The 14,690-nt window shown below is 34.2% G+C and overlaps 1 protein-coding gene across 34 annotated transcripts in view; it reads left to right on the plus strand.

Moving 5' to 3' along the window:
• Positions 1–14,690, plus strand: part of RIMS2 (regulating synaptic membrane exocytosis 2) — a 728,068-nt gene that overhangs the window by 434,278 nt on the left and 279,100 nt on the right. For all 34 annotated transcript variants that reach the window (XM_025395354.1, XM_025395352.1, XM_025395350.1 and 31 more), the window contains one exon: positions 12,194–12,350. In XM_025395354.1, the coding sequence (XP_025251139.1) occupies positions 12,194–12,350 (157 nt within the window). The remainder of the gene's footprint in view (positions 1–12,193; positions 12,351–14,690) is intronic.

The raw sequence follows: 14,690 nt of genomic DNA on the forward strand, positions 1-14,690 counted from the left end.
AGATAAGTAGATCTCAATAAATTTTATATTTTAAGACAATAATAAGGATTTTACAATAAATTGGAAGAGTTCTTGCATAATTCAGACTTTTTCATACTGCACTAATATGGTGGAAAAAAGATGAAATCTTTTTTATGTAACCATCATATCTAAATATGTCAAATATTTAAATCAGAGTTTTTGAAACTTTAAAATTGTTTTTATATTAAGTATCACGTACAGCTACATTTTGAAATTATAGTATTGTAGTTTAACATATTTGCCTCATTTTAAAGTTAGAAATTTATCCAATGATTTACTATTTTAGGTAAGTATATATCTTTTCTGCAAGTTCTGATGACAATGTTTACATGTAATATGCTTATTGTAAAAAGAAAAGTATTCTATTCCTTTTGAGGTTAAATAACCTAATAGATTTCATAATTATGACTAATTTTACTCTAAAGAAAATATATGTAAGACATGCCACAGTTGCATTAGTGATTGATAAATTTTTTTGCCTATTTTTGTTGAGTCAGTTAGCATGCCTTTATCAGTGTACCACTTTTTAAAAACTCAATGACTATTTTTTCCCTTTCTTTGTACTAAGGGTGAACAGTATAAGACTACAAAAATTCTTTTCATGTATTATGGTTTAGAAGAGTTAAAACTCATAAAGTAGTTTTGAGAAATGTTTCTCGTGATCGCTTTCTTGGAGATCATTAAATTTTTTTCCTATTTGTATTCTATTCCTTTGTTATTTGACTATTCCATTTCTTATCTTTTGTAAATATCTAGTCCATCAGGTTTTCTTCATCCAAATGATTTCCATTCAGATCGTTCATCTTGATGCCGTTTTTGGATGTTTCTATCCTTTTATTTTCTGTTTTCAAGATAACAGAAATATTTCTTTATTTAATATGATCATTTTAAGTTTTTCCTTTCTATAAAAGGAGTTGTATCTTTGGAAAAAATTGTTTATTTTTCATTTATTTGTGTTAATAGTTTCTGGAATAATTTTTTGGTACTACGGAATTGTGTTTAGAAACCCTCCCTAACTCAAAGTGCTTACTCTGGATTCATTAAGTCTCTCAATATGAAAAACATTCTTTCCTGTCTTGACATTATTGTTACTATTATTTTTCCAGTCAGAAACTGTCTGGTGAATCATTTAATGAGCCTGAAAAGACTGCCATGAAATATCCTATATTTTGCTATTTTGAAATCCAATGTGATTTTGAGAAATAGATTTTTCATGATATACTACACTTTATTTTTTATTGATTGATTGATTGATTTTTCAGACAGGTCTCACTCTGTTGCCCAGGTTGGAGTGCAGTAGGGCAATCACAGCTCACTGCATCCTCAATTTCCCCAGGCTCATTTGACCCTCTCACCTCAGCCTTACCAGTAGCTGGGACTACAGGTGCACACTACCTAGTTTGTGTACTAACTAGGGTTACTAACTAGGGTACCTTACCTATTGTGTGTACTAACTACTACTAACTAGTCCCTTACTTTTTTCTAAGCCCAGCTAAATTTTGGATATACTACACTTTAACAATACCTTTAGTACTCAAAAATTAGTATGATGGTATAGTAGTTTCTGAAATTATGGTATATGTAGTTTTTTTTTTCATAACCCATCACTTTAGTAAATGCTGTAGAAATTACATTTACGTAAGACTTATGATAACCAAGACTTAAACATATATTCGTTCTGTTAAATATTTTTCTTACATTTCTTCTTTATGGCCTTTTCATTTTACAGCTCCAATATTGAAACTAGTTTTAATAGAGAATAAATGCTTTAATCAATAGCTTATCAAATAATGTAAGGGCCACCAGATAAAATAAATAATATATTTTCTGGGTAAAGCAACTCAGATGTGAAATGCAGTATATACATATACAAAATGCACACGCCCACCTCTCTTAATAATATTTAAACACATAGTATGAGTCAATAAACCAGCAAAATCTATTGATAGTTTGTTGCTTATATGCAGAGATTTCTTTCCAATTGCACATTGAATAAGGTCAGAGTATCAATTACAATCATTCATAATAAACCTGAGCTATCAAAACTGTTCTTAAGTAGGAACTGTTTCAACTAACTTATTCGGTTTTTCTAAGCTTGCAAGGCAGATGTCTCAAATACTAACTATGTCAGAAGTAATATTTTCCATGTGCTTTTTTAAATTTTAGGGCAGCATTAGGTTTATAGCAAAATTGAGAGGAAAGTATACAGATTTCCCATATGTCTTCCTACCCGAATACATTCATATCCTCTCCCATTATCAACCTCCTCCACCAAACTGGTATGTTTGTTACAACTGATGAACCTACTTGGACACATCATAATCACCCATGATCCATAGTTTACACTGGGGCTCACTCTTGGTGTCAAACATTCATTGAGTTTGGACAAATGGATAATGACATGTATCCATCATTATGTTATCATGCAGAATATTTTCACTGCCTTAAAAATTCATCTTTCCCTTTCTCCTAACCCCTGGCAATTATTGATCTTCTTACTGTCTCCATAGTTTTGCCTTTTCCAGAATGTCACATAGTTGGAATCATACAGTTTGTAGCCTTTTAGACAGGCATCTTTCACTTAGTAATATGCTTTGTCTTTTCATGGTTTGATAGCTCATTTGTTTTTAGTGCTGAATAATATTCCATTGTCTGGATATACCACAGTTTGTTCATTGATTCGTCTACTGAAGGCCATCTTGGTTGCTTCCAATTTTTGGCAATTATAAATAAAGCTGCTATAAACATCTGTGTGCAGGTTTTTGTGTGGACATAACTTTTCAACTCCTTTTCGCAAATGCCAACCAGCACAATTGCTGGATCGTATGGTAAGAGTATAGTTTTGTAAGAAACTTCCAAAACATCTGTACCATTTTGCTTTCCCACCAGCAATGAATAAGAGTTCCTGTTGTTCCACATCTTGCCAGCATTTGGTGTTGTCAGTGTTCTGACCATTCCAGTGGGTGTATAGTGGTATCTCATTGTTTTTGTTTGCATTTCCCTGATGACATATGAGGTTAAACATCTTTTCATATGCTTATTTGCCATCTATTTAATTTCTTCAGTGAGGTGTCTGTTCAGGTCTTTGGCTCATTTTTTTTTTTTTTTTTTTTTTTTTTTTTTTTTTTGAGACGGAGTCTCTCTCTGTCGCCCAGGCTGGAGTGCAGTGGCCGGATCTCAGCTCACTGCAAGCTCCGCCTCCCGGGTTTTTACGCCATTCTCCTGCCTCAGCCTCCCAAGTAACTGGGACTACAGGCGCCCGCCATCTCGCCCGGCTAGTTTTTTGTATTTTTTAGTAGAGACGGGGTTTCACCGTGTTCGCCAGGATGGTCTCGATCTTCTGACCTCGTGATCCACCCGTCTCGGCCTCCCAAAGTGCTGGGATTACAGGCTTGAGCCACCGCGCCTGGCCTCATTTTTTTTTAAATTGGGTTGTTTTCTTGTTGTTGAGTTTTAAGAGTTCTCTGTATATTTTGGACAACAGTCCTTTATAAAATGTGTCTGTTACAAATATTTTCTCTCTTCTGTAAAGCAGGAATTCTCTTGACATTGTCTTTTGCAGAGTAGTTTTAATTTCAGTGAAATTCAGGTTATTAATCATTTCTTTCATCAATCATGCCTACACTATTATATCTAAAAATTTATCACAATACCCAAGGTTATTTATGTTTTCTCCTATGTTACCTTCTAGGAGTTTTATTATTTTGCATTTTATATTTACATATATGATGCATTTTGAGTTAAATTTTTGAAGAGTGTAATGTCTATGTCTAGGTTCCCTTTTTTGCATGTTGACATCCAATTGTTCCAGCACCATTTGTTGAAAAGACCATCATTGCTCCATTGTATTGCCTTTGCTTTTATGTTGCCAGAGATCAGTTCAATATATTTATATCAGTTTATTTCTAGGCTGTCTATATGTTCCATTGATTTATTTGTCTATTCGTTGACCAATCAGTACCACAGTGACTTGATTACTGTAATTTCATTGTAAGTATTGAAAAATCAGTGTCAATTCTCCAACTTTGTTCTTCTCCTTCAATACTGTGTTGAATCTTCTGTCTTTTGCTTCTCCATATGAACTCTGGAATCTGGTTATTAGACTCCACAAACTGATATGCTGAGATTTTGACTGAGATTGCTTTGAATCTGTAGGTCAAGTTGGGAAGATTGGACATCTTGACAATATTGAGTATTTCTTTATATGGAATATCTATTTATTTAGTTCTTTATTATTTCATTCATCAGAGTTTTGTTATTTTTCTCATGTATATCTCATATATATTTTGTCAGATTATACCTAAGTATTTCATTGCTGGGGACTGCTAATGTAAATGGTGTTGCATTTTTAATTTCACTTGTTCATTGCTCATATATAGGAAAGTTATTGACTTTGGAATATTAACCTTATATCCTACAACATTTCTATAATCACTTATTAGTTCCTGGAGGTTTTTGTCTATTTGTTTCAATTCTTTTGTGTTTTTACATCGACAATCATGGCATCACAAAAAGAGTTTTATTTCTTTCTCCCTAATCTGTATGCATATATTTTCTTTTCTTTCTTATTGAATTATCAAAGTACTTCCAGTACAGTGTTGAATACAAGTGGTGAGAGTGGACATACTTACCTTGTTTCTGATCTCAGTGGGAAAGTTTTGAGTTTTTTTTTTTTTACTGGTAAATATGATGTTAGCTGTAGGGTTTTTTTGTAGATATTCTACATCCACTTGAAGAAGATCCCCCATATTCCTAGTGTACTGGGAGTTTTTAGTAAATTCAGGATGTTAGATTTTGTCAAATTGTCTCTTCTCCATCTGTTGATTTAGTCATGTGATTTTTTTAATAGCCTGTTGATGTGGTGGATTACATGAATTGATTTTTGAATGTGGAACCAGCTTTGGGTTTCCAAGATTAATCCCACTTATTGTGTATAATTCTTTTTATACATTGTTGGATTCAGTGTGCTAACATTATAATTGGTAATTTTTGCATTGATGTTCATGAGAGATATGTTCTTTTCTTTTAATGTCTTTGTCTGGTTTTGATATTGAGGTAATACTGGCCTTATAAAATGAGTTAGAGAGTAGTCTCTCTGGTTCTGTTCTCTGAAAGAGATTGGAAAAAAATGGAATAATTTCTTTCTTAAATGTTTGGTAGAATTCACCAGTGAACCCATCTGGACTTTGTTGCTTTCCATTTTAGAAGGATATTAATTATTGATTCATTTTATTTAATAGATGTAGGTCTGTTCAGGTTGTCTATTTTTGTTTGAGTTTGACATAACTGTGTCTTTCAAGGAATTGGTCTAGTTTCATCTACATTATCGAATTTGTGGGCATAGAGTTTTCATAATATTCCTTTATTATCCTTTTAATGTCCATGGGATCTGTAGTGATGTCCCCTTTTTCATTTCTGATATTAGTAATTTTTATATCCTCTTTCTCTTAATTAGCATGGCTAGAGGCTAATTTATTCTATTAATCTTTTCAAAGAACCAGATTTTGGTTTCGTTGATTTTCTCTATTGATTTTCTGTTTTCAATTTTATTGACCCTAATTCTACTCTTTATTTTCTAACTGCTTACTTTGCATTTAATTTGCTCCTCTTTTTCTATATACCTGAGATAGAAATTTAGATTATTGATTTTAGGTATTCCTTTTTTTCTAATATACATATACATTCAGTACTATAAATTTTCTTCTAAGTACTGCTTTCACTGCATCCCACAAATTTTGATAAATTGTTTTCATTTTTATTTATTTAAAGATATTTTTAAATTTCTCTTGAGATTTCTTTCTTGACCCATGTGTTATTTAGAAGTATATTATTTAATATGCACATACTTGGGGATTTTGCAGTTATCTTTCTGTTACTGCTTTCTAATTTATTGTCATTGTGGACTCAGAGCAGCATTGTATGTTTTAAAAATTAATTTGCTAAGGTGTGTTTTATGACCCAGAATATGCTCTATTTTAGTGAATGTTCCAGGTGAACTTGAGAAGAATGTATATGCTGCTAATTTTTGATGAAGTAGTCCATAAATGTTGATTATATCCAGTTGATTGTGTTTTGAGTTCACTTATCTTCTTGCTGATTTTCTGCCTGCTTGATCTGTTTTTTGTTTGTTTGTTTGTTTGTTTGTTTGTTTGTTTGTTTTGAGATAGAGTTTCACTCTTGTTGTCCAGGCTGGAGTGCAACAGTGCGATCTCAGCTCACTGCAACCTCCGCCTCCCAGGTTCAAGTGATTCTCCTGCCTCAGCCTCCCAAGTAGCTGGGATTACAGGCATGCGCCACCACGCCTGGCTAATTTTTTTTTGTATTTTTAGTAGACATAGGATTTCTCCATTTTGGTCAGGCGGATCTCGAACTCCTGACCTGACGTAATCCACCAGCCTCGGCCTCCCACAGTGCTGGGATTACAGGCATGAGCCACCATGTCCGGCCTGTTTGTTTTGCTTTTTGAGACAGGGTCTGGCTTTATCACCCAGACTGGAATGCAGTGGTGCAATCTTGGCTTACTGCAACCTCTGCATATCAGGCTCAAGCGGATCTGTTCATTTCTGACAGAGGGGTGTGGTAATCTCCAACTATAATGGTGGATTCTTCTATTTCTCTATGTACTTCTATCAGTTTTTGCCTGCCATATTTTGATACTCTTCTTGTTAGAGGTATACACATTACAAATTGTTATGTCTTCTTGAAGAATTGGCTCCTTTATCTTTATGGAATGTCCTTCTTTATCCCTGATAACGTTTTTTGCTGTCATGTCAGCTTTGTCTAAAATTAGTGTACCTACTTCTGCTTTCTTCCTACTCCTGTTTTTTTGTTTTTTTGTTTTTTTGTTTTTTTAAACAGAGTCTGGCTCTGGCTCTGTCACTTAGGCCCCAGGCTGGAATGCAGTGGCACAATCTCAGCACACGGCAGCACACCTCCTGGGTTCAAGCAATTCTCCCATCTCAGCCTCCTGAGTAGCTGAGACTACAGACATGTGCCACCACATCTGGCTAATTTTTGTACTTTTAGTAGAGACAAGGTTTCACCGTGTTGGCCAGGCTGGTCTCAAACTCCTGACCTTAGGTGATCTGCCCACCTCAGCCTCCCAAAGTGCTGGGATTATCATGCCCTGCCTACTCCTGACTTCTTTTGATTAGTATTACCATAGTACTTTTTTTTTCCATTCATTTAATTTATATGATCGTTTTCATTTAAAGTGGGTTTCTTATATAGTTGAGACTCTTTTTTTAATTGACTCTGACAGTCTCTTTTAGTTAGTGCATTTAAGTGAGTGACATTTAAAATGATTATTGATATAGTTGGATTAATATCTACTGTTTTTGTTAACCTTTTTCTTTGTTTATTTTTGTCTTCTATTCTTTTTCAGTGTTTTTGTTGTTTTTTTTTAAATTGAGGATTTCATATGATTCTGTTGTCTTTCCTTCCTTGGCATATCAGTTATACTTCTTTTCCTTACCTTTTTTTGGGTAGGCATTCTAGAGTTTGTAGTATCCATTTACAATTAATACAAGTCTGCTTTCAAATAATTCTTCATAGGTAGTGTTAGTATCATATACTTAGAAAATCCCAATTTCTTCCTCCCACTTCTTGTATCATTGCTGTCATTCATTTGACTTAAATTTAAGCATACATAATTGAATACATTGTTGCTATTATTACTTTGAATAAATTCTTATCTGTTAGATAAATTAAGAATAAGAAAAATAAAAGTTTTCAATTTTACCTTCATTTATTCCTTCTTCAGTGTTCTTTCTTTCTATATGTAGCTTTGAAATTCTGACCTATGTCTTTTTCCTTCTCTCTAAAAAAAAATCAGTTTAATATTTCTTGTAATATTGTTCTACTGGCAACAAATTCCAAATTTTTGTTTGTTTATGAAAGTCTCTTTCTCCTTCACTTTTGAAGGATAATTTCACAGGTCATAGGATTCTAGGTTGGTGGGTTTTTTCTCCCAAACCTTTAAATATTTCACTCCGCTCTCTTCTTACTTGCGTAGCTTCTCTAGAAAAATCATTTGTAATTCTTACTTTTGTTCTTCTATAGAGGAGTGTTTTTTTCTTTTTCTCTGTCTTCTTTCAATAGTTTTTCTTTTTCTTTTTTCTCCCTGTCGTTATTATTTTGCATTTGTCCTGCTTGGTGTTCTCTGAGCTCCCTAGATCTGTGGTCTGTGGCTTGGTTCCTGACATTAATTTGGGAAAATTTCAATCATTATTCTTTCAAATCTTCTGTTTCTTTCTCTCTTTCTTCTCTTTCTGGTATTCTCATTACAAATATGTTATACCTTGTGTAGTTGTTCCACAATTCTTGAATATTCTTTTCTGTTATTTTTCAGTCCTTATTCTCTTTGCTTTTCAGTTTTTGAAGTTTTTATTGACATATCCTCAAGTTCAGCGATTCTTTTCTCAGCTGTGTTCAGTCTACTAATAAGCCCATCAAAGGCATTCTTCGTTTCTATTACAGGTATTTCTTTTATCTCTGGCATTTCTTTTTAGATCTTAGAATTTCTATCTTTCTGCTTGCATTGCTCATCTGTTCCTACAAGCTGTCCATTTTGTTTATTAGAGCCCTTCATATATTAATCATAGTGGTTTTAAATTCTCAGTCTTATAAATCCAGCATTCCTGCTGTATCTGATTCTGACACTTGCTCTTTTTACCCAAATTGTGTTTTTTGCCTTTTAGTATGTAATTCTTTCTTTCTTTCTTAATGGTTGCTCTTTTTTTGCTTTTTTATCTAGTCACAAAATGTAATTGATTCATATGGGCCTGGCCTGAACTCTATTCTTGGATCTTTTCTCTATCTTACTCCTTCTTATAGTGATCTCAAGTCTGTTTAAAGTCCATGCCTTTAAATAGTTATCTATATGCTAAAACTCCCAAATGTACATCTCCAGTCAATTCTACTTATTTTTTCTTTAAATTTTTATAGTTTACTGCCCACCTGAGATCTTCACTTGGAAATGTAGTAGATATCTCCAGCTTAACATGTCCAAAACTAAACTTTTGATCCTTTCCACCAAACTATGTCATTTGGTAACTTCATTCTTCTCCTTGAGTCAGAATTTTAGATTTGTTCTTGTCTCTTCTCTTTCTCTCATGTCTCTCAAATCTTTCACAAAATTGTCTTTATTGCTATGCCTTCAAAATACATCCACTTCCATAATCTCCATTATTATCCTAGTTCAAGCTGCTGTTATTGCATGTATGATTTACTACCTTGTCTAGCCTTAAGCAAAAGTTAAAACATGCACAATTTCTGCTTAAAACCCGCTAATGGGTTAAAATCACTCAGATTAAATGCCAAAATGTTTGCAATAATGTACAAGCCTCTACATAATCTTCCCCCTTCCCTCCGAATGTCTCCAATATCTGCTCTTCATCACTTGCTCCACTCCAAGCACCCTATCCTCTTTGCTGTTCTGTGAACATGTGAGATGCACTGCTACCTTGGGGCCTTTTCACTTGTCTTGGAACCCTTCTCTCTGTGTTTATCAGCTTGGAAAAACATCTCATTCAATTCTTTCTGAAATGTCACCTTCTCAATTTGTGTTATCTAGTCTAACCACCCTATATAAAATTACAAAATGCCCTCCTCTTCTGGCATTTTGATTTTCCTTTTTCTTGTTCTATTTTACTAAATATGTAGTGTATATATAGCCACTAGCTGTATGTGGTTATTTAAATGAATTTAAAAGAAACATGTTTAAATTTTAGATTCTCATTATACCATCCAGATTTCAAATGCTCAATAGTCATGTGTAGTCTAGTGGCTACCAAATTGGACAGCACTGATAGAAGAGCATTCCATCATTTTAGAGTTCTATTGGACAATACTGTTCTAAGTTTTATAAGAACAATTAATCTTGTTGCAATTTCTCTAACCTTCAGTATGAATTGTATACTAATATCAGCTTCATCTTCCTAAAGTATTACTTCCATCATCAGAGCAGAATGTAGTATTGGGAGACAGTGAGAGCACTGGAGTCAGAAATATCTTCTTTTAAGTCTCAACCCTCGTATTTGACACTTAATTTAGATTTTTTTTACCTCTGTTTTCTCAAATGAAAATGGAGGTAATATCTTCTTGGCAGAGTTGTTTTCTATTATATAGTATATGTGTTCCTGGGAAAACCTTGTGCTGTGCAAAATCATGGACTAAAAACAGCAGAGCTCTGGAAAAAAAAGGTTAAGAAAGACCGTTCAAAACTCATGCAGCTTTGAAAACTGAAGAGTAAAAATTAAAATAACACAATTAAAAAGTCATGTTAAATTTTAAGCAATAAAAATATTTACTATATAATAGGAGTCTAAAATAAAATGAAAGTATCTAGATGAAAGGAGTATATCTAGATGGAAAGAAGGATAAGTCTGCAAAGTTATGAACTCAAGGGGACGATCCACAAACACCAGTAAAGACTCCCTCAGTACATATATCTAAGACAGAGTTTGTGACCAAAGAGCCAAGAGGAGGAACATGAGATTCTTGGGATGAATGGGCATTGTGTGCAGTTCTGTATTTCTCTGGTTTGCTGCATCCTGCTGTGTTAGTGTACTTTACATTCAGCTGCAATTATTTAGAAGTTGTAGTGGACACTGTTGATGTTCCACCCATATCCCCTTTACCAGCTCATTTACTCATCCAGTTACAGAGAGTGTTGGTTGTTAACAACTCACAGCTGTCCCTCTCTCTGGAGAATTGCCTGGTCAAATGGAAACCACCTCATCCATAAGGTTAAACACCTTGCCGACTCTCCACTGGCAGTCTTTAGCCAGTAAGTGGCTAGCACAGGAGTACAAAAATCCAGGCCTCTTACCTCAAAGTCAGACCAACCCTGGGCAATTGTTCATGTTTCAGAGCATACAATTAGATCAGACTGAGAATACATCATTGCTTAGTTTCTTCCCTTTTTTCTTACCCTATTCTGCTCTTCTCCTTTTTCCTGAGGACACTACTTCACTTATCTATGTGCATGTGAATCTTTGTTTCTAGGGAATCTAATGTGAGATAATACTGTAAAACATTATCAGGATAGGAAATATCACATATGAACAGTTGTTTCTGAGTTATTTCTGAAACAAATGTTGTAACAGAACACTTTTTTAAAGTGCATAGCAGAGTTCCTAGCACATAGTAAAACGTCAATTAATAATAGCCACAAAGAGTATGATGAAGGTAATGGTGGTGGTGGTGATAATATTACTTCCTGCTCAGAAATGTTCAGGCTCTTTCCATTACCAACCTCATGATGTTTTAGATATCTACAACTTGAGTCAAACTTACTTTTCCTGCTCATTTCCATACTGCTGCCCCACATTGAACTGTTGTTTTTCTACCAACTTAGAAGTCCTTCTACTTTCCTTCCATCTGTCCACATACCAATTGCTTTCTAGTACTCTTTTAGATAGTATCTCTTCTAATATTCTTTGTGTAAATGTGTCAGATCATTGGGCTGTTACTTTCCTCTGATTTGTCATATTTTTATTCTCAGACTTCTACTGTATATCAGCCCTGTCATATACTGTAAGAAAAATGGTAGCCAGGTGCAGTGGCATGGGCCTGTAGTTCCAGCTACTTGGGAGGCTGAGGTGGAAGGGTCATTTGAGGCTAGCCTAAGCAACATAGTGAGACCTCCGTCTCATTAAAAAAAAAAAAAAGCAAAAACCATTTACACATGTACTACAAATGGTATTCAGGGTGTTTTCTAAAACTTTTATCACTTAAAGAAATGATCTTAATGTTTAGGAGTTTTTTATGAGCTTAATAATTTTAAATAATAATTGTTAAGAATTATTTGAAGCTTTTCTAGGTCATTGAAGAGATGAAAATATTTTTAGAATAAATTTGAATCTTTTATTGGAGATAGTTAACTGTATATAAAATTTTACTCTAAGTTTATATAAAAGCTTTACCCAGCACAATGCCTTAGATATAGTAACTATCTAAATATTTGGATATCTGTCATTCCTTTTTAATTTAATTTATGTATTCATAAAATGTTTTGTCATAATATTATGGTTTATTCTTCATACTTTATATTTAATATATTAGAAGTCTTTCAACTTCACCAACATTTTGTTTTTGAGTAAAGTACAAAAGACACAAAGGACTTAGTGTATATATATAACTATAATATTTATTAATTTTATACCTTTAGATTATCGACATGATGGTCGAGATCTTCAAAGCTCAACATTGTCAGTGCCAGAACAAGTAATGTCATCAAACCATTGTTCACCATCAGGGTCTCCTCATCGAGTAGATGTTATAGGAAGGACTAGATCATGGTCACCCAGTGTCCCTTCTCCACAAAGGTAAGATAGACTACTCATTTTATTTGTAGGGTGGCTGTATTACTCAGAGGGACAAAACTAATAGGATATATGTATATATGAAAGGGAGTTATTAGGGAGAATTGGCTCATGTGATTATAAGACAAAGTCCCACCATAGGACTTCTGCAAGCTGGGGAAGGGAGAAACCAGTAGTGGCTCAGTCTGAGTGTGAGTCCATTTTGAAAGCCTTAAAACCAGGGAAGCCGACAGTGCAGCCTTCAGTCTGTGGTCAAAGGCCTGAGAGCCACCAGCAAGCCACCGGTGCAAGTTCCAGAGTCCAAAGGCCAAAGAACCTGGAGTTGGGTATCCAAGGGCAGGAGGAGTGAAAGGAGTTAACCAGCACAGGAAAAAGAAAGAAGCCAGAAAACTTAGCAAGCAAGGTTATCCCACCTTCTTCACCTGCTTTGTTCTAGCTGCATTGGCAGCTGACTGGATGGTGGATTGGGTGGGTCTCCCTCTCCCAGTCCACATATTCAAATGTCAGTCTCCTCTGGCAACATCCTTACAGACACACCTAGAAACGATACTTTACCAGCCTAGGCATGTTGCATTCCATTCAAGTTGACACCTAATATGAACCATCACAATGGCATTATAGACCTATTTATCACATATCATTAATAATCTCTAAAGATAAGAGATTCTTGTGGAAAAAGAATTTAAGGAAAAACAAGATGGTTTTATTTATTTAAGGAAAAACAAAATGCTATTCAAGGAAAAACAAGATGCTATACAATAACCTGCATAACGAGAGTAAAATGAAATATGACTTATTTTGTAATTTTAGACTACCTATATGTTGTTTTATTTTAAGAGTTCAAAATAACTCAGAAGAACCAGTTTTCAATCACATATTGATATGAGTATATCTAGGTAGAACCAACTAATTATACTCATGAATGATATAGATAATTGGTAATTTAATATATAGGAAAAAATGAAAATTTGACTGATGTTTAAAATTAGTAACAAATATCAGAATAATAATTTTTTTCTTTCTTTTTTTTTTTTTTTTTTTTGAGACAGAGTCTTGCTCTGTCGCCAGGCTGGAGTGCAGTGTTGCGACCTTGGCTCACTGCAGCCTCTGCCTCCTGGGTTCAAGCGAGTCCCCTTCCTCAGCCTCCCGAGTAGCTGGGATTACAGGCCCACACCACCATGCCCGGCTAATTTTTTGTATTTTAATAGAGATGGGGTTTCACCATGTTGGCCAGGATGGTCTTGATCTCCTGACCTGGTGATCTGCCTGCTTTGGCCTCCCAAAGTGCTGGGTTTACAGGTGAGAATAGTAATTTTTAAAAGCATGTGCAGTGGGACGAATGGCTCAGAAAATCTGCAGCTAGCAGTCTTAAGCTTACTAGAAATCTCTGATTAACCCGGTTAAGTACAGACAAGCTTAATGGAATAAGAATCATGGAAATAATAGGTGAAGCTAACAAGACATATGTGCATAATTTACATTGTACATACTTGGAATGTTTAAGAAATTTTGACCAGTTAGAATGACACACTTATACATCCTATTTTAAATAAATAATTGAGCATTTGACTAAGAATTTTAATTGAGTCTTAATTTTACACAGAATATTGGAATGTCTAAGAGAGCTTTAGATTTATTATGTTTGAAGGATATAAGCCACTAAAATAAGATTTATGTAACTTAGACAATTGCAGAAATTAAAAAGAATATCTGATATATTAAGTTGACAAACATGGTTTAAAATGTTTGAAGATGTTGAATTAACAAAGTTTATAAATGGGACCAAAACTATTAAACACTTTTTTAAAAGTACTTAACTGTGGTACACTTATCAATATAATAACATGTGTAATCTGAAATTTAAAGTTTGAGAACTAGTTTTAAATTTGTAACTTTAATAAACTGAACCCTACCCTCCTCTAGGAAAATAAAAGAATGCCTGTGTACGAGGAAAAACAACAATGTTTTTGTTCTTTGTACACTCTACTCAACATAGAACACATTTGTGACCAGATTTGTGGGGATTTTTTCCCACACCAAGCAACTTGCCAGCAGATAGCACCTAAGTATCCTATAATTCAGTTCAATTCTGACACTATAATCTGGAAATTGTATCAGATTTCACATGTTAAAGCGTTAAAGGCTCAGTCCCACAAGACTGTCCCCTACTTCAAATGCCAATTGCAAGTCCCAGATTGTGACCTATCCAGTTGTAAATTGGAGTTTCCATAGCCCCTCTCCTTAATTTGATAATTTGCTTGGACAGCTCACAGAACTCAGTTAAACACTTTAATTATGTTTGCCAGTTTATTATAAAAGACATTTGTTAAAATGCAGATGAAG

The sequence above is a fragment of the Theropithecus gelada genome, chromosome 8 (assembly GCF_003255815.1).
Source record: "Theropithecus gelada isolate Dixy chromosome 8, Tgel_1.0, whole genome shotgun sequence".
Classification (NCBI taxonomy): Eukaryota; Metazoa; Chordata; class Mammalia; order Primates; family Cercopithecidae; genus Theropithecus; species Theropithecus gelada.